Source organism: Triticum aestivum, chromosome 4B, assembly GCF_018294505.1.
Source record: "Triticum aestivum cultivar Chinese Spring chromosome 4B, IWGSC CS RefSeq v2.1, whole genome shotgun sequence".
In the NCBI taxonomy this organism is placed as follows: domain Eukaryota; kingdom Viridiplantae; phylum Streptophyta; class Magnoliopsida; order Poales; family Poaceae; genus Triticum; species Triticum aestivum.
This window is the reverse complement of record NC_057804.1, coordinates 242,449,736-242,472,701: the sequence shown is the minus strand read 5'-3', so window position 1 is coordinate 242,472,701 and position 22,966 is coordinate 242,449,736. Positions and strand designations below refer to the sequence as shown.

At 46.9% G+C, this 22,966-nt stretch overlaps 1 protein-coding gene across 2 annotated transcripts; it reads left to right on the top strand.

Moving 5' to 3' along the window:
- Positions 1–808: 808 nt before the first annotated feature.
- LOC123091907 (probable esterase D14L) lies at positions 809–21,932 on the top strand. 2 transcript variants are annotated; one of them, XM_044513526.1, is made up of 3 exons: positions 809–1,320; positions 21,000–21,492; positions 21,696–21,932. In XM_044513526.1, the coding sequence occupies exons 1-2, from the start codon at positions 950–952 to the stop codon at positions 21,442–21,444; spliced, it is 816 nt and encodes a 271-aa protein (XP_044369461.1). In that variant the 5' UTR covers positions 809–949; the 3' UTR covers positions 21,445–21,492; positions 21,696–21,932. The 2 variants fall into 2 exon arrangements, with proteins under 2 accessions (XP_044369461.1, XP_044369460.1); XM_044513525.1 differs by having other exon boundaries at positions 21,687–21,932.
- The last annotated feature ends 1,034 nt before the right edge of the window (positions 21,933–22,966 follow it).

The window sequence follows — 22,966 nt, the reverse complement described above, 5'->3', positions numbered from 1 at the left end:
ACCAAATTTGTTTGGAAGCAAATACCTATTTCTTCAGACACAAATACCAAATTCTTTGAAAGCAAATTCTCGTCTCTTTGGATGCAAATACCGAATTCTTTGGAAGAAAAGTCCCAATGCTTTGAAACCTTCATTAACAATGGTAAAAAAAAAGGGTTTGATGGAATCATATATATGTGTGTGTATTGTTGGAAGCATTTTATTGTTACACTGGAGACATTTCTATGGTTATTCGAAGCAAACAATATCTGCAGTATAAACAAAATAAATGGTTGGTCTAGACAAAAATTTGACCAGATTGAAACAATGTCATGTTGATATGGAAGCAAATTTACTATGAAATAGAAGCAAAATGAATGGCTCAAGTGCTAGTATGTGCTTCCATGTCACGAATACTAGCCAACAACATGCATCAGACGCACCGGTTTCTCGTAGTTCAGTGCAGATTTCAGAGTACGTACAGATGAAGCAATTAAGGAGGAGGTTAGTGACAAAATGATGCTACGTGATTTTTGGGAGTAGTTGATCGGATACAAATAGCAATTAGTGCGTTGCATGCAAACTACCAAGACCCACCTCTCCAATCGCACGTTGCAGGATACATCAATCCAACGGTGGACTAGTCTCATGGGAGACTAAATATCAGTAGTCTGATTCCTAGGGCTCCCCTTTTTCGTTAAGTGCCTAATGCAGTGAGGGAGTAGGAGTAATTTCCACGATTCCCTCTATCTAGTCCTTCACTAATGCGCCTTTTACGCCGGCTAGTGCAAACTGCTAGCCTGTTGTGCAGCAGCGTTGGTCCCATCCCTTCCTTCTACCAGCGGAGTGCGGTCGCGCCTGCCTTTAGCCTGGGAACCCCCGCCACTCGTCCATTTCCAGCTGCCGCCCACTCCCCTCCCTCTCATCCCGTCAAAGAAGAGGAGACGAGAAAGTGAAGTCAATCAAATCCATGGGGATCGTGGAGGAGGCACACAACCTGCGGGTTGTCGGGGAGGGGAAGCGCGGAGTGATCGTCCTGGCGCACGGCTTCGGCACGGACCAGTCGGTGTGGAAGCACCTGGTGCCGCACCTCGTCGCCGACTACCGCGTCGTCCTCTTCGACACCATGGGCGCCGGGCCGACCAACCCAGACTACTTCGATTTTTCCCGCTACGCCACGCTCGAGGGATATGCGCTCGATCTGCTCGCCATCCTGGAGGAGCTCGGGATCGCCTCCTGCATCTACGTCGGCCACTCCGTCTCCGCTGTAATCGGCGTGCTCGCCTCCATCTCCCGTCCCGACCTCTTCTCCAAGCTCGTACTCCTCTCCGCTTCTCCCAGGTACGCAGCAACGTTGCCTCACTTTCTAAGTAGTTGCTTAATTCGTTTAATTCCCACTAGGTAGACTATTACAGAAGGTCGGCACAAGATTCTTATTCCTTCTAATGACTTATGCGTTTCTGTTATCATTTTGAACTGGAGGATCCCTTAATCCCATTAAAGAAAGATTATAAATGGATAGATTTTTTTCGAAAAGGGGGGACTCCCCGGCCTCTGCATCAGAACGATGTATACCTCTGCATCAGAACGATGCATACGGCCACTTAGATAAAAAAATAGGTTCAACAATGTCATAGAGTCGTTAAACAAAATAAAGTCGAGCTCACATAGAACCTCGACGCTAAAACAAAAAAAGGCCATAAAGCCACAACCGGCTGGCAAAATAAAGATAGGAAAACTAATTGCCTATCCTATTACATGACCGCCATCCAAACCGGTTGAAGATATCCCGCGCTACCATCTCCCACCGGACAGATCCAGTAACCAAACGCTCCCTGGCCTCCGTCGGAGTGAGTAAGGACCACATACGGATCAACGCCGTAGCACGGAATACAACCTGCAAAAAATGAATAGTAGTTATTTTGTTAAAAGCCAAATCATTTCTGCAGTCCCAAATTGCCCATAACAACGCACAAACTCCTACACGAATGTGTCTAGCTGTATCGAACTCTATCCCATCCAGCCACGTTCCAAATAACGACTCGACCGAACTCGGAGGAGTAATGTTAAAGGCAATTTGCACGGAGCGTCACAAAATTCTCGCCAACGGGCACTCAAAGAAGAGATGCTTAATGGTCTCATCCCGATCACAGAAACTACACCTAGTAGATCCTGTCCAATTGCGCTTAACCAAGTTGTCCTTTGTTAGAATGACCTGTTTATGGACAAACCACATAAACACTTTAATTTTCAAAGGAACTTTGACTTTCCAAACATGTTTGGAGCTAGGAATGACACTCGAGTTAATAACATCGATGTACATCGACTTAACGGTAAATTGTCCAGACCTAGTAAGTTTCCAACACAACTGATCGGGCTGATGATGTAGCTGGACTTCCATCAGTCTACGCACCAGATGAAGCCAAGCTTCCCATCTATCACCAACAAGCACCCTCCTAAACTGGATATTAAGGGGAATGGCCTGCATAATCGTTGCCACTAGCGCATCACGGCGATGGACAATACGATACAGAGTTGGGTACTGTAATGCCAATGGTGTATCACCAAGCCAAGTGTCCTCCCAGAAACGAGTATCGTTGCCATCTCCAACAATAAACTTTGTTCTATTAAAGAAGGCTGCCTTAACTCTCATAAGCCCCTTCCAAAACGGCGAATCAGTTGGTCTCACTGTCATCTGTGACAAAGTTTTGGAATGCAGATACTTGTTACGGAGAATCTGAGCCCAAGTCGCGTCAGTCTCAACTGAAAGCTTATATAGCCACTTACTAAGCAGGCATCTGTTCTTGACCTCAAGATTCTCGATACCCAACCCCCCTTGATCCTTAGGACGACAAATAACATCCCACTTGGCGAGTCTATACTTTCTCTTAAGATCATCACTCTGCCAAAAAAATCTTGATCGATAGAAGTCCAGCCTTTTCCTAACCCCAACTGGAACCTCAAAGAAAGATAGTAGGAACATCGGCATACTTGTGAGCACCGAATTAATAAGAATTAACCGGCCTCCATAAGACATAAGTTTGCCCTTCCAGCAACTAAGTTTCTTTTCGAACCGATCTTCGATGCATTTCCACTCTCTGTTCGTGAGCTTACGATGGTGAATGGGTATACCTAGGTAAGTAAAAGGTAAAGCCCCTAATTCACATTCAAACAATTGCCTATAAGCCTCTTGTTCCTCCTTGGCTCTACCAAAGCAGAACAACTCCCTTTTATGAAAGTTAATCTTTAAACCGGACAATTGTTCAAATAAGCACAACACCAGCTTCATGTTTCTCGCTTTTGCCAAGTCATGCTCCATAAAAATGATTGTATCATCAGCGTACTGCAGAATGGACACACCCCCATCAACTAGGTTAGGCACCAAGCCACCTACCTGACCGGCCTCCTTTGCCCTGCCTATGAGAATTGCCAACATGTCAACCACAATGTTGAACAAAATAGGGGACATTGGATCTCCTTGCCTCAGGCCTTTGTGTGTCTGGAAATAATGCCCTATATCATCATTTACTTTAATTCCAACACTACCTTTTTGCGTAAAGGATTCTACCTGGCGTCGCCAAGCCTCATCAAAACCCTTCATGCGTAAGGCCTGTTGAAGGAATGGCCATTTGACTTTGTCATACGCTTTTTCGAAATCCACTTTGAAAACAACCCCATCCAGCTTTTTCGTGTGGATTTTTTTTTGAACCGGGCATTACCCCTTTCCATTACTCATCATAACGGAAATAACAACAGTTCAACAATCCCAACAGGAAACATAGAAAGGGGAAGCGGGTTCAAAGCACCACTGGGAAACCCACGGTGAGCACCCGTCATCGAGCAGCTCGCTATGGGGCGAAAACCCAGCGACACCTGAAACGATACCAGAGAGACTCTAAGGAGTTTCGGCCCTAGACAGATAGGCCACATCCAAAAGCTCGCGCAGGAGCATAAACCTAGCCAACAACCAACCAGTTCAGGACACATCAGACACTCCACGTATCCAGAGAGAGGCCACCGGGAGAGCGCCGGCTGAGCACGAAGATGGAGAATCTGCCCCAGCTTCATCGACCCTGCGTCGCATCTCCTGGTGTAGCACAGATTCTCATCATGTTCGAAGCACTCATCCTCAGCATCTTTGCCCCTCGCTCCATAGCCTCCCGGTCTCCAGTGGTCAACAAACCTGCCCAATAAGAGATGTAACCACAAGCAGAGTATACCACATCAAAAGGAGATCTCAGCTCTTTGAGCTCAAAGATTTTTTTGTTACGACAATTCCACATAGCCCAGCACAAAGCGGCCAAGCCAAAGGTGTAAAATCTATCCCCGTCGGGAAGGTAACAGTAGCACCAGGCAAAGTATTGCCACAAATCATTAGGGCATCGATCAGTGCCCAAAACACACCCGACTGTCCTCCACATAACTCTAGCAACTGGACAGGTAAAGAAGAGGTGATTAGATGTTTCTTTCTTCTTGCAAAAAGCACAAATCGGCCTACCCAGCCACCCACGCCTGCTCATGACATCCCTGGTCAGGACCGAATCCTGAAACAGTTGCCACAGGAAGATTTGTATCTTTAAGGGGATTTTTGCTTTCCATATCCATCTAAAGTTGCACCCAGCGATGTTCCTCTCCAAGTGTTCATAAACCGACTTAGTGGTGAAGTGCTTCTTCTCCCCCAAGGCCCAGATGACCTGGTCAGGGTCGTTAGAGAGAGGCAGAGCCCTCACCCAGGCCTGCACTCTCCTCCATTGAGCAAGAAGCTCAGGGTTTAGTCTTCTCCTGAAGAAGTCCACCTCCACATTCTCCCTAAACTTAGCCACAGTGATCTCTTGATCATTGCACACATTGAACAGAATAGGGAATTGAGTACACAGCGGCTGATTCTCACCACAAGGATCCATCCACAACCTGGCAAGGTTGCCAGATTTCAGCACAACTCTCCTGCCAGCCATATAATGCTCCTTAACTTTCATGATGGCTTTCCAGATAGGGGAATCCCCAAACCTGCTTTTAACAGTTGTCACCATGTCTTTTTTTAAATATCTTGCCCGAATCACCTCCTGCCAGAGCCCCTGCTGGGTCTCTAGTAAATCTGAGAACGGGTTAATAACTGGACCAAAACTAAACTATACCCGTACACGTACCTCTCAAAACCAAACCTGAACCATAACCAAATAATACCATTTCCAGCCCAACCAAAACTGCACCCAATGTTTTTTCCACCCAAACCGGTCCACACCCAGTATATAACCATGGGTTTAAACCCAATACATAACCGTATTCAACTTTAGTTTAACAGTGACAATGCCAAACAATAATTTAGCAGAAACATCCAAGACTTGCCTGAAGCAACAAAGAACTCTTAGAACAGCTAAAAAAGACAAGGCAGGCAATGTGGACGCATAACCAAATCATTTAACGGTAGAGCACATCCATGTCCTGTTTTAACCTCAAATACTTCCAATTCTTCAGCCTTTAGGGGTAGATAAGCGTCGTACCGATTCATGCGGTGACAATATGCAGGATAATAAAGATAACATGTTCCATGGCACATTCCTAACAATTAACTCCACTACAAAATTCAGTCTAGAGAAAGTTCAAAATCATGACGACGACACAAAGACAATGAAACACGGCAGGCCGAAACATGGCTTTTAGGACGGTTTTCGCACTCTACTCCTCCTTGATGGCGCCCTTGTCGCTGACGTAGATACCGTCCAAGAACTTCCTGATATCCTTGTTCTTGACGTGGCATTTCTGCATAACAGCAAAGGAGAGGAAGACTGGTGTTAGTGGTCTGAGTAGAGGAAATTCTTAACAAACAGGAGCATACAGGAGCATACACAAGTAGTAATAAAATTCTTAACTGAATTTGATATTCAGTAACTGATCGTTGAGCATACAAGAAACTACTGTGATTAAGCTGGTGTTCTGCGTTTGCGGGCCTTCGGCCACTGATGAGTTGCCACGTATGCCATTGGCTCATTTGGACAGCTCAACTCTTTAAAGGAACAGCTCATTGGCTCATTTGCCAGGAATTTAAACAAGAATCAGATGTGTAAAGGTTACAGAAATAGTCAAATTATCCTTTATGTTACTCAACAATGAAATTTTGCTAGGTTCTTCCACCTAATATATTGCTAAGACGAGTTAGACATTCACATAATTCTAGACCAATAATACCAATCTATAATTTGAGATGCTACTTGATGAAAATTAACTCAATAATGGTCTTAATCTTTAAAGGAACCATTTTAATTGTCACCTAAATAAGGACCATGAAACAGGTTGGAACCAGTTGCCTTAGCAGTAGCCAGTAGGTAGAGTTCAACAAAGTGGAAAATGTAAAATCACAACCTACAATATGGCCAGGCAATAATACCAAACAGAATATGCCGCGAAGAAGTTTTTACCCGTGTGCTTACTGTCCATCTCCTGCAAATGAAACAAAGAATTAATTTAAAGGCATATGAACACTTCTATACTGCAACTGCAAGTTTTATATATCCCATTCTACACAAGTAGTAGAACCAAAATGTAAGCGGTTAACTCACCCTCCTTTGGTTTGAACAACCAATCTTTACCACAAACAAGCACTTCTAGCATATCAGGGTTCAAAGAGCTTCTCTTGTCGCCTAGTATCCTCTTACCACAACTGAAGGCTGATTCAGATGCCACTGTGCTCAAAGGAATTGCAAGAAAGTCACGGGCCATAGATGCCAATATAGGAAACTTTTCGCCATGCCTCTTCCACCAACCCAAGACATCAAAGTCATCACCGACCTTCTCGGATGCTTCTTCCAAGTATGCATCAAGCTCGGATTTGTGTACACGTGACCTCCGACGAGACTTGTGCTGGGCAAACTCTTCTTCCAACTTCCTTTTCCCTGCAACAGGTGATCCAATAATGGTATTGCCTTGACTAGAAGGTGTCGAGTGTGCAGTGCTTGTCGCTGCAAGTAGCTCATATTCCTTGACATACCTTCTCACCCATTCTAAAGCAATCTCCACTTGTTTTGTAATTTGCTCCCCGTCAGTAGACAACTTGCAATAGAAGAAATCCAAGTAATCTTCTTTCCTCCTTGGATCCAAGAATGTAGCAATGACAAGTGCATGGTTAAACTCAATGCCCTTGCTTTTTCTACGACGGTTAGGATCTGCATTCTCCTTCTCCTCGGGATCCCAATATTTATCAAGCTTCGTTTGCATCACTGCCGCCAATTCCTTCAACACATCAGAGGTCTGCCAACCCGGATCTTTCAATGCATGGCGAATAGAAAGCACAACTGGCAGAAACTTATGTGAAGTTGGCTTCCTATGAGCTGAAACGATCAAAGTAAGCTCTTCAAAAGCTTTTAGAAACTCACAAATAGCTTTTGCCTTCTCCCATTCCTCCTCACTTGGAGAAGCTATCATCTTTCTGTTGGCATAACTAGTGAGAACAGATTTGTACGTCAATGCTTCTACAAGCATTTTCCAGGTTGAGTTCCATCTAGTTGGTGTATCAACAGAGATGCCTTTCTTTGCACGTAGACCCATCCCACTTGCAATTGTATTGAAATCTTGAAGTCTTGAAGGAGAAGAGTCAATATACTTCATCAGCTCGCGTATCATGTCAATAGCTTCATGGATTATTTTCATTCCATCCTGAACCAAGATATTAAGAATGTGCGCACAACACCTGACATGCAAATGTTGACCTTCAAGGAGCAGCTCATGTTTGTGATATTTTATTAACTCCTCACATGCATTAGTATTATTGCTGGCATTATCTAGTGTCAAAGTGAATAATTTGCCTCTTATGCCCCATTCTGTTAAGCAACGAACTATTTCTTCCTCTATCGCATAGCCTGTATGGGGATACTTCACTTCTGCGAAACTTATGGTCTTCTTCTTGTAGATGAATTCTGCATTGATATAATGGGCGGTGATGCACATGTAGCCCAAGTCCTGTGATGATGTCCACATGTCAGATGTTAAGCAAATGCGAGAATCCAAATTTTGTAGCTCTACTTCGATATCTTTCTTCATTCCCTTATACATCTTCACTGCATCATCACGAATTGTGTGACGACCCTTGATTTGAAACGCTGGCTGCATTGAGTCAATCCATGGTTGAAGATGGGGATCTTCAAACTTAAGAAAGGGGATCTCAGCATGGACGCAATACTTGACCATGCGTTCACGACAAACTTTCTCATCAAACACAAACAGTCCTTCGGATGGTTTTTTTTTCATGGTCAACAAAAACCTCTGTCTGCAAGCATCTTGGATTGATCGGCAAGCCTCTGCAATATGGGTCCTCAAACTGCTAGTCCCAAACTTGGTGTGAAGTTGCGCTCCACAGTATTTGCACACAGCCTTGAAATCACCATCTACGAGAACCAAATCTACTTCATAATGCTCCCATACCTTGGACCTTCTAACATGTGGTATTTGACTCGTATCCTCATCCATGGAATCAGCAGTCTCCGAACCCTCTAACGTAGACATGCCTCAAGTTTTATAGCACACTGCAGGGGGAAAATATGTGGAAACTTACTGTTAGAAAATGGTAGAATATAGAGCAAGAAGGTAGTGAAAGAAGAGAGAACCTAACAAGTTACTGTCATCATGAATGGAGTTACTACCTATGTGAGGCCCTAACATTTGCCCATTCACTTAACTTTCTGGAAATGGTTATTCAGTGGTTCAGGTGTGCATTGGTTTTGGAGTTCTATATCCAAAAAATACATTTTTTGCTACTAATATGTTACATATTGCAACTAACAGGGGCCACATTGCTTTAAAAGAATTTAGGGCCATAACAAGATTGCAACTAACAAGTCAAGAGTATGTACATACACATGGAAACTTGCAAAAGAGACTAGCTGTACATCAGTCATAGATACATACAGTGAAATCAATCTTGTGCACATGTAACTTCCTGATTAAGCCTAGTGCTGCTATTCATTCAGTTATATCAAAGCAGAGTTTAGCTTCATCCCAGGGGCCATTGATCTGAAACCGGCCAAAAGTCGGTGGCCAAAATTGCACATATGCTGCACTATTGTGATCATTGTTATTAGGGATGTGCATCTTCAAGCCTGATATTATGGTTCAGTTTGCATTCTTACTTACACATCTATGCGACACAACCAAGTGAGCAGGACATCTATTTATAGAACAACACTACAGAAGCTCTAAACTTTCAAGAGCAAGAGTAATATATTTTCAGAGATGTGTAGTTCAGATTGTGCAGTCAGCAACCAAACCAGAACAGACTCATCTCCCTCTTCTCTCAGTTTCTAATCTGGAACATGGAACAATGGTTTTATCCCCTGTTTTTTAGCTTGGACTGATATCTGAATTCAGTGCATCTACAATTCTGCACGACACATTCAAAATCTGCGAGAGTAGGAAAAAGCTGTGGAATCAACCTGGTTGCTGTTGTTGTTTTTGCATACGAGGAGGGGACCAGCAGGATCGGAGCACCTTGCCGTCGTTGCCGCCGGAGCACCTTGTCGCGGGAGGAGCAGGACCTGGTCAACAGGAGGAGCCGGTGAGAGAGAGAGAGAGAGAGAGAGAGAGAGAGAGAGAGAGAGAGAGAGAGAGAGAGAGAGAGAGAGAGAGAGGGGGAGGGGGAGGGGGAGGGGGGAGGGGGAGGGGGAGGGGGAGGGGGAGGGGAGGGGGAGGGAGGGAGGGAGGGAGGGAGGGAGGGAGGGAGGGAGAGAGAGAGGCGGGGGAGGGAGGGTACCTGCCGGCGAAGGGAAGGTGGCGCGGCCGCGCGACGGAGGAGGGGGCGGCACCCGAGGGTAACGGCGAGGCGGTGGCGCAAGGAAGTGACGGCGAGGCGGCGGCGCAAGGAGGGCGTGGTGCCCGAGGGTAACGGCGAGGCGGGCAGCGCAAGGAGGGGGCGGCGCCGGAGGGTGACGGCGAGGCGGCGGCGCAAGGAAGAGGCAGGGGAGCAGGGGCGGCGCGGGGGAAGACCGGAAGAGGCAGGGCAGCACGGCGGGCAGCGTGTGGGTAACTGGACGCAGCGAACCGGGTTGTACCCATGGTTTGTAGCCCATAATGCATCAAATGGTTTCAGCCCATAACCAACTATACCCAAACTGGTTCCTCTCAAAACTGAAACCAAACCAAACTTAAGAAAGGCTCAGCCCAATAAGACCTAAACCAATCAAGTCCATAATAAAAACCAACCCATTTAAACCAGTTTTTCTAAAACCACTCCCAGATTTAGTCTCTAGCTTCCACCACCATTTGGTGAGCAAGCTAACGTTCTGTTTATGAAGATCTTTAACCCCCAGGCCCCCTTTTTCTTTCAAGCGACATATTCTAGGCCATTTCACCAGATGGTATCGTTTACGCCCCTCATGTTCTTGCCAGAAAAACCGCTTACGGTGTTTATCCAGCTTGCCAAGCACCCCTTTAGGAATCAGAAACATAGACATGTAATAGTAGACAATACTGGTCAGGGATGAATTAAGAAGAATAAGACGGCCCCCGAGGATGCAGCATTGCCAATCCATGACTCGCAGCATTTAAGGAATCTTTCATCCATAAAATCCCAGTCTAGAGCACGAAGGTTCGAAAAGCTAACCGGCACCCCAAGGTACTTCATTGGGAAGTGGCCGATATTGCAATTGAACAGATCCGCATAAAATGATATAATCTCGTCACCTCCCCCCACACACAGGATCTCACTTTTCATGAAATTAATCTTGAGGCCTGACATAAGCTCAAATAAGTAGAGCAGTAGTTTCAGGTTAATGGCTGCCTCCTTATCATGTTCAAAGCAAATTACCGTATCGTCTGCATATTGCAGAATTGCTACACCTCCCTTGATTAGATCCGGCGCCAGGCCAGTTAACAACTTCTCTCTGCGCATTGGTAACCATCTTAGAGAGGGTTTCCACCGCGAGATTGAATAGAAAGGGGGAAAATGGGTCGCCTTGACGAACCCCTTTGTAGCTCTGAAAGTAGGGTCCCGTTTCATTATTCAACTTAATATTCAGAGTGCCATTGTGAAGGATTTTTTCCACCCAACCGCACCAGGTTGGGCCAAATCCCCGGTTTTTGTGGCATTCAAGGAGGAATTCCCAGTTTATCTTATCGTAGGCTTTTTCGAAGTCCAGCTTAAGTACAATCCCCACTTTTTTCTTAAGATGAGTATGGTGCAAAACTTCATGGAGAGTTAGTATTCCATCCATAATATTTCTGCGTTTTATGAAGGCGTTTTGGTGCTTGCTAATCAACTTGTCAGCAAACACTGCCACTCTGTTGTCCAACACCTTTGTGATAAGCTTGTATGGGCATCTAAGTAAACAAATGGGACGATACTGCTGAATTTTCCTCGCCCCACTCATTTTAGGTATTAGGGTGATAATACCCAGTGTTCAAGAAAGCGTTTTTAAGCGATGCTTAAGCGCGATTAAGCGCTGAGCGATGGCAAAGCGCTTCGCTTTTGCCCTAAGCGGTAGATTAAGTGTTTTTTATTTAAATTTGACCAAAATTTGGCAATTTTTGTACTACTTCTGCTGGTCTGCTTGTGCAATAATGGCAATATGCTATTTATCTTATTACTAGGCTATGTTCAAGAACTATTTCCTTCATATTTTGGCAAAATTCTGTCCACATGATATCTGTTAGGTTACGTCTATTTGAACTGAACTGCATTTTAGTTGTTATTTTGCTTGCTATGCGAACCTGATATGTATTTGCTATTGTGTGAACTGTATTTCAGATGCTACTTCAATTACCCATGTGCCAAGCTTCCTATTTTCATGTGTATATCATTCAAAATCTGTCAAATTCTAGCCAATTTCAAAAAACGCTTAAGTGCGATTAAGCTGCGCTTAAGCGCTCATTGCTCTAAGCTGTGGCCTTCCGCTTCGCTTACGCTTTCCGCTTTCTTGAACATTGATAATACCATAATTAAGTCGTGCCACATCTAGCCTGTTTTCATAGAATGCCTCAAAGAGCTGCATAATATCCTTCCTAACAAAGTCCCAGCAGTGTTTATAGAATTCAGCTGGGATATTGTCTGGACCTGGGGCCCTATTACTCTCCATACTAAACAAGGCTGCCTTCACTTCTTCCTCAGTAAACTTTTCGGTTAGGATATTATTGTCCTCTTCTGTGAGTTTCTCACTGTTGGACCATGTATCAGGCAATAAATGGAACAAGTTCCCCCTCGCTGGGCCAAAGAGGGATTTGTAAAAAGTTGTTGCGTGATCAAGCAGGTTTTTGGTCCCCTCTATGATGTTCTCCCCATCCTCCAAAGAGTGGATGGTGTTTTTTCTTTTTCTGCCATTAGCAATACGATGAAAATAAGCGGTGTTCTGATCACCTTTCAGGAGCCACCTCTCATTTGAGTGTTGTAACCGATACAACTCCTCATCGGCAAGAATCTCATACAGCTGAGCATAAAGGATACTACGCTTCTCGTGTGGATTTCATGGAGCGTTTCATGAAGGACCACAACCCCCTCAAGGATGTTCCTGTCCGGCATGAAAGCAGTTTGGGTAGGCTGCACAACAACATGCGCGATCTGTGTGAGCCTATTGGTCCCGACCTTGGTGAAAATTTTGAAACTAACATTAAGAAGACAGATTGGCCTGAATTGCTCAATTCTCACAACCTCTGTTTTCTTAGGAAGAAGGGTGATCGTTCCAAAATTTAGCTGAAAAAGATGAAGCTGTCCAGCAAACAGATCATTGAACAAAGGCAACAAATCCCCTTTAATGATATGCCAGCATTTCTTATAAAACTCCGCTGGAAATCCATCGGGGCCCAGTGCTTTGTTATTTTTCATTTGCGAAACGGCCTCAAGTACCTCTTTCTCGAAGAAAGGAGCCGTCAGAATATCATTCTCCACAGCTGTGAGCTGAGGAACATCCTCAACCCTGGACTCATCCAGAAACACAGTTCTTTTCTGGAGGGCCAAACAGCTGCTTATAGAACTCGGTAATGTACAATTTTAGGTTTTTCCGTCCTACAATTGTACCCTCATCTTGCTCAAGCTGAAAGATCCTCTTCTTTCGATGCTTACCATTAGCAATCATGTGAAAGAATTGAGTGTTCGCGCCCCCCTGGACTACTCGCTGGACCTTGGCCCGCAACGCCCACTTCAACTCTTCTTCCCTAAGTTCTTTCAGCCTCAATTCCGTGTCAAGCTTGGCATGAAGCTCCGCGGCCGGCAGTATCGTGGTTTCTGCTTTTACATCCAGGGACTGAATAAGGGAAAAGAGCCTTTCCTTTTCAACCTTATAAATCCCGCTAAGATGCTTAGCCCATCCACGCAGGAAACTCCTCAAGTGCCTAATCTTATTCTGCCAGCGCTGAAGCGCAGTCTTTCCTCCTGAATCCTTAGCCCACTCTCTAGCCACGAGATCAAGGAAGCCTTCACGTTCAAACCAAGCCATCTCAAAGAAGAACACATACTTGTTCCCCAGGTGGGAGGGCTCACCAGAGTCCACAAATAACGGCATGTGGTCAGAAATACCACGAGACAAGGCCTGGACTGTTACTAGAGGGAACTTCTGTTCCCAATCGACACTGGCCAACACTCGATCCAACTTCTCATACGTCGGATTTGGCAGCGCGTTAGCCCAGGTGAATTTTCTACCCGAGAGCTCAATTTCTCTCAGGTTCAAACTTTCAATGATAGTATTGAACATGAACGACCATCTGCCGTCAAAGTTATCATTGTTCTTATCCTCACACCTTCTAATTATATTGAAATCACCCCCCAACAGGATAGGCAACTGCTCGGAACCACAAATCCGAACGAGATCAGCCAAGAACTCGGGCTTGAGCTCTGGCTGCGCAGCCCCATATACCGCAACCAGAGCCCAATTAAACCCATCTTCCTTCGACCGCACCCGGAACTTGACTGCAAAGTCACCCATAACCACACTGCGAACCTCAAGTGTTCACACCTAACGCCGAGTAAGATTCCACCCGATCTCCCTCTCGGCGGCAAGCAATGCCAATCAAAATCTATACCCCCCGACAAAGTATTTAGAAATTGTGGCGCAAAATTAACTCTACCCGTCTCCGATAGAGCGATAAAATCTAAACGATGCTCGACAGACGCCTCAGCAAGAAACCTTCTTTTAGCCAAGTCCTTTAGACCTCTGCTATTCCAAAAGATTCCTTTCATAGTTCATCATGGATTTTTTTTGCCGTACGAATCCTAGCACTCCTACGCACTGCGGACACCGGGTACACCTTCCGTTTCCACTTGCGCTTGGGGATAGTTTGACTCTGCAAGTGGTCCTCACAACCAGTGTCAGAGGGGCTAGATGTCTTCGATTTTCACTGGAACTATTTATTTGTTTGTTTGATGGTCCTAAGACTACCCACAGCGACATAGGTGGTAACATCACACTTACCTAGACAAACTATATGACATGACAAGTAATCAATGATGAAAGAGAGCCATGCAATAACATAGCTAGTTACTAGTACTATGCGTAACATCACACATACCAAGACACGATGATTCTACAACCTAATAAATGAAGAGTTGCATGGCACCCCACACATGTTACTACTCACTATGGAGGTAGTAACATAGACTAGTAACATACACATGTTATTAGTCTAAGATACTCCCCACTGTGGGTACAGTGGGAGTAACATGAGTGGTAATATCACATATATTTATGAAAAGTAGATGATGTGGCAACTAATTAACGAGGAGAGAGGCAAATTGAGTAACATAGCTAGTTACTCATACTATGAGTAACATCACACATACCAAGACAAGATGAGTCTATAACACAATAAATGAAGTGTTGCATGACACCATAAATATGTTACTCCCCGCTATAGAGGTAGTAACATATGCATGTTACTAGTCTAAGTTACTCCCCACTGTAGCTAGTCTAACCATCTAATAGACTATGCTCCTTAATTTTGGAGTCCTCCAATTCAATTGTGGTGTTCAGTTTTCGATTGGTTGACGATTCTGACCGGGTGAACGACTTCTCAACTAGTTGTCTCATTCAGTTAAAGTATTCTATTTTGGATCTGATTCAAGATTTTGAATGGGTCAATGATATCTCAAATTAAACGACGGCAAACCAGCCATAAGGAACATACACACTGCCAAGAAAGCTGACCAAAATACCGTATTATAAAAAAAGAAAAAACATACACCATCTTCCCCACACGAAGGATTTCCGGGCATGGAGCGAGGAACGTCGTGGAAACTTCACGGTCAGATCTGCTTATAGAATGATTGTCGAAACAAAACTGAGCAGGGAGAATTTGTTGGAGGAAGGTGAAGGCATGTTTGATGGGGTTGAGGAGAATTGGGGCTGGACTTAGGTCTTTTTATGGTGATTGGCACGACACTCAATTCCGACGGCACAACTCCTCCACCATCGGAATATGTCTACGATGTGTGTATGTCCCTTATGGGGAGCGGAGGATACATGGTGACACGCATTGCTTGACTGCTCTATGGCAAGAAGTGTATGGGCTCTCTCATCGGAGGAAATGGTTGAGCACATGTGCTACAACCAAAACTTAGATACCTAGAATTGGATCTGTTGTCTTTGGGAAATTTTTGGAATTCTCTCTTACTACCTGCAAGGTGGTGTTCTAGGTTGTTGGATGTGGTTAGTTATTTTTTCTTCTTCGAGGTATGTGCTTGCCTTTTGTAAATGGTTGAACGAGGTGGTACCCCCGTCCCCCACTGTAACTGTGAGACTGATCTTAATCAGCTTGACTGAAAATGGTATCATGATTTCTGTTGGAATGGAATATGAGTTTTATCTTGGACAGATGTTCTCTGAGGGTTTCTAAAACCTAGTGGTTAATGCTGCCTACATGAGCGAGTAGATCGGGCATGGTTTGGGCCATTTATTGGTAAGACGGGATAGATGTAGTTAGTTTTCGAGATTTCATGGAGTAAACACAAAAGTCAAAAGATTACATAGTAAAAAGATCCACCAGACCACCACAAACCAACCCACATACAAATCTTGGTGAGCTCAAGGATTTGACACCAAGTTTCCTACCAAAACTATACCGAAAAAGGCTTTCGCCCCGCTTTATATATAAAGCAAAGATCAACCATGGCCCAAGTACAAACGCACCCCACGACAACACACGCACACACCCAGGGCGGGATACATAGGCGCTGAGCGCAGCAACACCACCCCTAACACTACAAGAGCAATCGGGGTCCTCCACCGTGAACACGCCATCGCAAAGAGATGAAGTCGCATATGACGAACCGTGTGCTCCAAGGCGGCGCCTCCAAGAAGGTTACGACGCCAACGCGCCGCAACTGCCCGACCCGGGGGTCAGAGTTTCCCCTGGAGCAACACGATGACCGATGAGAGCCGCGATGACGCCTTAAAGAAGGGAACGCGCTACGCCGCCGGCGGTCTGTCCGAAGATAGAGCAATTTTTCACCCCAGCAACACTCACCGCCATCGAACGCCACACCCTGGCCACCATGCCGCCCACACGATCATGGTCACCGGGAGCACCAAGCCATAGGCTATGCCCATGAGCACTGCGCTACTACCACCAGGGCCGCCGCCCCAGCATCCAAGACCTTGACACCACCTCACCCGAAACCCGTCGCTACCCCAACCAAAGAGACGAGTGGAAAGGCCTTGCCTTTCATACCCCTGGGCGCCCCCCAGCGCCGAAACCCAAAAGGCCGGCCAAAATTGGCTTCCATCGACCCGTCCTGCTGCACCGGGTGCGAGACGAGCTCGGTCCAGACGCAGGGCGCGAGACGAGCTCGGTCCTGCTACCGGGCGCGAGACGGGATCGGTCCTGCTGCCGGGCGCGCGACGAGCTCGGTCCTGCAGCCGGGCGCGAGACGAGCTCGGTCCCGCAGCCACGGGCGCGAGACGAGCAATGGACCGCAGCTGGGAGCGGGCCAGCCCTAAACCCTAAACCCACCAAAACTATCCTGGGTGAGGTAGCATTTTCAATAAATGTTCTAGTACGCAGTATCTATTTGAGGTAGATCTCTATGCAAGCGATATATTGGAGCTCCTACTGCTGAAGCAAAATCTATTATGATACGGGGCAAAACATAGGGGTGGCCCTATCTTCATGAATTGGAGGTAAATTTGAGGAAGGACGCGAAGAGCACGAGAGAAGAGTGGAAGAACACAGGGGAAACAAGCACAAATCAACACAAGTGGCAACACAAGACACACATGGATAAATCCTTGATCTCAATCATCCACAAGAGAGAGGGAGCATGATAGGGTTCTTCCCCAAGTCGTAAGACAAACAGGACATGAATTCCATGGAGGAATCTTCACCCGGAGGTGGCTTTGTACTCCTCAGAGGCTTCTCCCTCGGGAGGCCTTATTATCCACAAGGAGCCATCTCCACAATGGAGGTCTTGTTCTCATGAGGGGAGGTAGGTGGAGCTAAGCTCTATTCCACGGTAAAATTTACAAGAAATAAACAGCCGGCATCCTATTGACTATACATGGTTTGAAGCCTAAACTAGCAAAATATATGTGGAAAAGAAAACAAATGAAAAGGGCAAATATGATGGACACATATCAAACACCTTACAGTAGCAGCGTGGCTGGCGCATAAAGATTTATCGAGAGAGAAACTGGAGTGCCAAGGTGGCCGGCACGATTGCATATTCATGACTAGCATATGTACTTTTGTTCTGATTAAGCGGTCATTTTGATTGATGGGATAATATATTGATTTGCTCTACTCAAGAAAGATGTTTTAGGATTTGGGGGCAGATTGCGGCATGACGACAGGCAGAAATTAAGACTCGCTAGGGACATAGGCCTACAACTTTTTTACACACCTCATACCTTCTTACAACGTCACTAATCTGATATACCTTCATTAGGACGGAGACATTTTTAGGATTAGCTCTTATGGTTTTATTCCAAAAACATTATTAGTGATGGTGATCTAGATGCTGTCAATAACCACGGTCTAATTTACTTGGATTCTAGAGGGGTGTTCAGTGTTGACCGTTGGATATTAGATTAATTAGGTGACTTGAGAAGAAACCAGGATAATAGACTCATAACTACCTGCAAGGTGGTATTCTAGGTTGTTGGATGTGGTTAGTTATTTCTTCTTCTTCGAGGTATGTGCTTGCCTTTTGTAAATGGTTGAACGAGGTGGTACCCCCGTCCCCCACTGTAACTGTGAGACTGATCTTAATCAGCTTGACGAAAATGGTATCATGATTTCTGTTAGAATGGAATATGAGTTTTATCTTGGACAGATGTTCTCTGAGGGTTTCTAAAACCTAGTGGTTAATGCTGCCTACATGAGCGAGTAGATCGGGCATGGTTTGGGCCATTTATTGGTAAGACGGGATAGATGTAGTTAGTTTTCGAGATTTCATGGAGTAAACACAAAAGTCAAAAGATTACATAGTAAAAAGATCCACCAGACCACCACAAACCAACCCACATACAAATCTTGGTGAGCTCAAGGATTTGACACCAAGTTTCCTACCAAAACTATACCGAAAAAGGCTTTCGCCCCGCTTTATATATAAAGCAAAGATCAACCATGGCCCAAGTACAAACGCACCCCACGACAACACACGCACACACCCAGGGCGGGATACATAGGCGCTGAGCGCAGCAACACCACCCCTAACACTACAAGAGCAATCGGGGTCCTCCACCGTGAACACGCCACCGCAAAGAGATGAAGTCGCATATGACGAACCGTGTGCACCAAGGCGGCGCCTCCAAGAAGGTTACGACGCCAACGCGCCGCAACCGCCCGACCCGGGGGGTCAGAGTTTCCCTTGGAGCAACACGATGACCGATGAGAGCCGCGACGACGCCTTCAAGAAAGTAATGTGCTACGCCGCCGGCGGTCTGTCCGAAGATAGAGCAGCTTTTCACCCCAGCAACACTCACCGCCATCGAACGGCACACCCCGGCCACCATGCCGCCCACACGATCATGGTCACCGGGCAGCACCAAGCCACAGGCTATGCCCATGAGCACTGCGCTACCACCACCAGGGCCGCCGCCCCGGCATCCAAGACCTTGACACCACCTCACCCGAGACCCGTCGCTACCCCAACCAAAGAGATGAGTGGAAAGGCCTTGCCTTTCACACCCCTGGGTGGCCCCCAGTGCCGAGACCCAAAAGGCCGGCCAAAATTGGCCTCCATCGACCCGTCCTGCTGCACCGGGTGCGAGACGAGCTCGGTCCTGCTGCCGGGCGCGAGACGGGCTCGGTCCTGCTGCCGGGCGCGCGACGAGCTCGGTCCCGCAGCCACGGGCGCGAGACGAGCAATGGACCGCAGCTGGGAGCGGGCCAGCCCTAAACCCTAAACCCACCAAAACTATCCTGGGTGAGGTAGCATTTACAATAAATGTTCTAGTACGCAGTATCTATTTGAGGTAGATCTCTGTGCAAGCGACATATTGGAGCTCCTATTGCTGAAGCAAAATCTGTTATGATATGGGGCAAAACATAGGGGTTGCCCTATCTTCACGAATTGGAGGTGAATTTGAGGAAGGACGCGAAGAGCACGAGAGAATAGCGGAAGAACACAGGGGAAACAAGCACAAATCAGCACAAGTGGCAACACAAGACACACATGGATAAATCCTTGATCTCAATCATCCACAAGAGAGAGGGAGCAGGATAGGGTTCTTCCCCAAGTCGTAAGACAAAGAGGACATGAATTCCATGGAGGAATCTTCACCCGGAGGTGGCTTTGTACTCCTCAGAGTCTTCTCCCTCGGGAGGCCTTATTATCCACAAGGAGCCATCTCCACAATGGAGGTCTTGTTCCCATGTGGGGAGGTAGGTGGAGCTAAGCTCTATTCCACGGGAAAATTTACAAGAAATAAACAGCCGACATCCTATTGACTATACATGGTCTGAAGCCTAAACTAGCAAAATATATGTGGAAAAGAAAACAAATGAAAAGGGCAAATATGATGGACATATATCAAACACCTTACAGTAGCAGCGTGGCTGGCGCATGAATAGTTATCGAGAGAGAAACTGGAGTTCCAAGGTGGCCGGCACGAATGCATATTCATGACTAGCATATGTACTTTTGTTCTGATTAAGCGGATAAGGCGCCGCAGTTGATAATGGTGGCTGCACAGGCTAAGAGGCCGGGGTGAATCGAGCGGCGCAGCAGAAGACAAGGACCAGCAACTATGCAAAACACCTCCTACCAATGGACGCAACAAATAGGCTTAAGAAATACTAGAAACCAAGGAAGCCATATCTTCTCCATGCCTGTCGGGAAACAAAGGAATAACCAATTAGGAAAAGAGTGGGGAAAGAGAAAGTGAACTGGAGGATGCAAGACCAGGGTAAAGTGAGTGCTTAAGGAGAGAAGAGACGACATAATGGTAGGGGAGGAGATACGTACTTCTAGTAAATAATGCGGTAGTTAGATGGATGCAATCAGTCACATATGTTTCTACGACACATGAAATAAACTGAGGTGAGGTGACGTGGAATGTTAAGATGGCAGCAAAATAGCATTTGTTGATTGCTGGTGTACAATGAAAATAGAGCGCATGCATGCCGAGAGTTGCTAATGTGGCTAGATGGTGATGTGGACAGGATGCATGTTTAGATAAATGTGGGGATGAACTTATGTATATAAGATATACGATACCGAGCTAGTTTGGAAGATTACGGTGCTAAGTAGGAAATGTTCCTTTCCAAGCATCTGTCCATGGCTTGTTCGTCATCTTTCTGACGACCCCGACTTCTTAACAACCTAATTGTTTCTTTTGTGCTCCCACATACCCCTCGTCGGATGAGAGGATGATTAAAATTATAGATCAGACATTATATGAATCACTCAGTTGTTATTCTGTAGCAAATGCAATTGTATCTCACAAGTACACGCTATTTGTTTGGTATGTTGAGTACATCCTATCCAGTTCTGATGTTTCAAAAGGGTTTACATCCTTCCTTTGGGACCTTCTCTACTAATTCATTTCTGGTTGCTCTGTTTCGTTTTTTGATTTCTATTTCACATATCCAATTTTGTATTGGCCAAACAGGTACCTCAATGATGTGGATTACTATGGGGGATTTGAGCAGGAGGAGCTTGATGAGCTCTTTGAAGCGATGAGATCAAACTATAAGGCCTGGTGCTCAGGTTTTGCACCACTCTGTGTTGGAGGGGACCTGGAATCTGTGTCAGTTCAGGAGTTCAGCCGAACTCTCTTCAACATTCGCCCAGACATAGCCCTGAGCGTTGCCCAGACAATCTTCCAGAGTGATGTGCGCACCCTCCTACCGCTCGTCTCGGTCCCATGCCATATCGTTCAGAGCACCAAGGACCTCGCAGTGCCAGTTGTGGTGTCAGAGTACTTGCACAAGCATCTTGGTGGCGACTCCATCGTTGAGGTGATGCCCTCTGAGGGCCATCTCCCCCAGCTTAGCTCACCGGACATTGTCACCCCCGTATTGCTCCGACACATTCAGCATGACATTGCATTCTAAGTAGTGCAACCATGGCTCATAGAAGCTGTTGCTTGGAAGCTTTATGAGGTCAGTATCTGCATTTACTTAAGGATTCACCACATGATGTAAATTCTTGGCGGTGGAAATTGTAGTGTACATTGTAAACCTTTGCCTACTTTAAAATGTGTATAACAATCATGTTGGATCACTTAGCAGAACTCATGCCCTACGAATTCCTACTCTGTTTTGTCTCCATGGTTTTAGTCTGAACTGTTCGACAGCATCTTCAGGTCGTCCCTCGCGTGGCTAACGGCCTCAGCTCCCACTCCCGCACGTCCCCAACAACCTAGTGCAGGTCGTGCGCTACCTAGTCCAGGTCTTGCGCCTTGTGCGTCCTCTCATGCAGGGACTGCAGTTTGTACTCTCCTCCTCCCTCTGTACTTCTGTTGTAAACTATATAAGCCCATCGAGGCAGGCAATACAGTGTGTGCGAGAGTTACACAACATAACTTGGTATCAGACGCTTCTACGATCCTATCCCCTAGCCTCCACCATGCATCGCTTCCTTCGCCGCACACGCTCAGGCGGCGACCTAGACACTCCGGCGAGCAACCCCTTCGCCCCCTTCCCTCTGGCCGCCGCCCCTCCGCCGGCCACGCCGGCCACTGCTCCATCGGCCGCACCCCGTGCAGCGCGTCTCGACCCCGACGTCCTCCGCGGCAAACAGGCCGTGCCCGAGGCCGCCTCTGCTTCCTCGGCTCCGCCGGCCGCACCACTCGCGGCGCCCGCCGCAGCCGTTCTCCGCACGGCGGGGAGCGTCCCCGTCCCTCACCTCGCGCCCGGCGGCTCCGGCAGCGCGCTGGCCCTCCGTCCCGGCGCGCCCGACGTCGGTTCTTCCACTGCTGCCATTGGCCTGCCGCCCTCCATCAACCACTTCTTCCATCACCGACTCGAGCTCGAATCGGGTAACTACTCCAAATGGCGCCAGATCTTTTACGTCGTTTGTTGCAAATATCAAGTGCAGCACCATCTCGACGTGGCCGCCGAGCCGCTTCTCCAAAGCGCCGTGTGGCGCAACGATGACCTAACCATCGTCCTCTGGTTCCACGGCGTCGTCGCCGACGAGCTCCTGGACGTGGTCGCCATGGCGGACAGCGCCGCCTTCGACATCTGGCAGTAGCTGCATCTTCTCTTCCGCGACAATCAGGCCGGCCGCGCAGTGATCCTCGGCGCGGAATTCCGCAACCTCGTCCAGGGGGACCTCTCCATCGCCGAGTATTGTCGGCGTCTCAAGTCCCTCGCCACGGACCTCGGCGACGTCGGCGAGCGCATCACCGACCGCACGCTGACTCTTCAGCTCATCCGCGGCCTCAACAGCAAGTTCCGGATCATGGCAACCCTGCTTCCCATGCAGACACCCTTCCCGTCGTTCGTGCAGGCGCACTCCCGCCTGCTGATGGAGGAAATCTCCGCCCACGAGCGCGCTCGTCTCGACGGGCGCCCGGAGGCCACCGCCCTCGCCATCGGCTCCGGCTCGGGGTCCTCGGGATCCTTGGGCTCC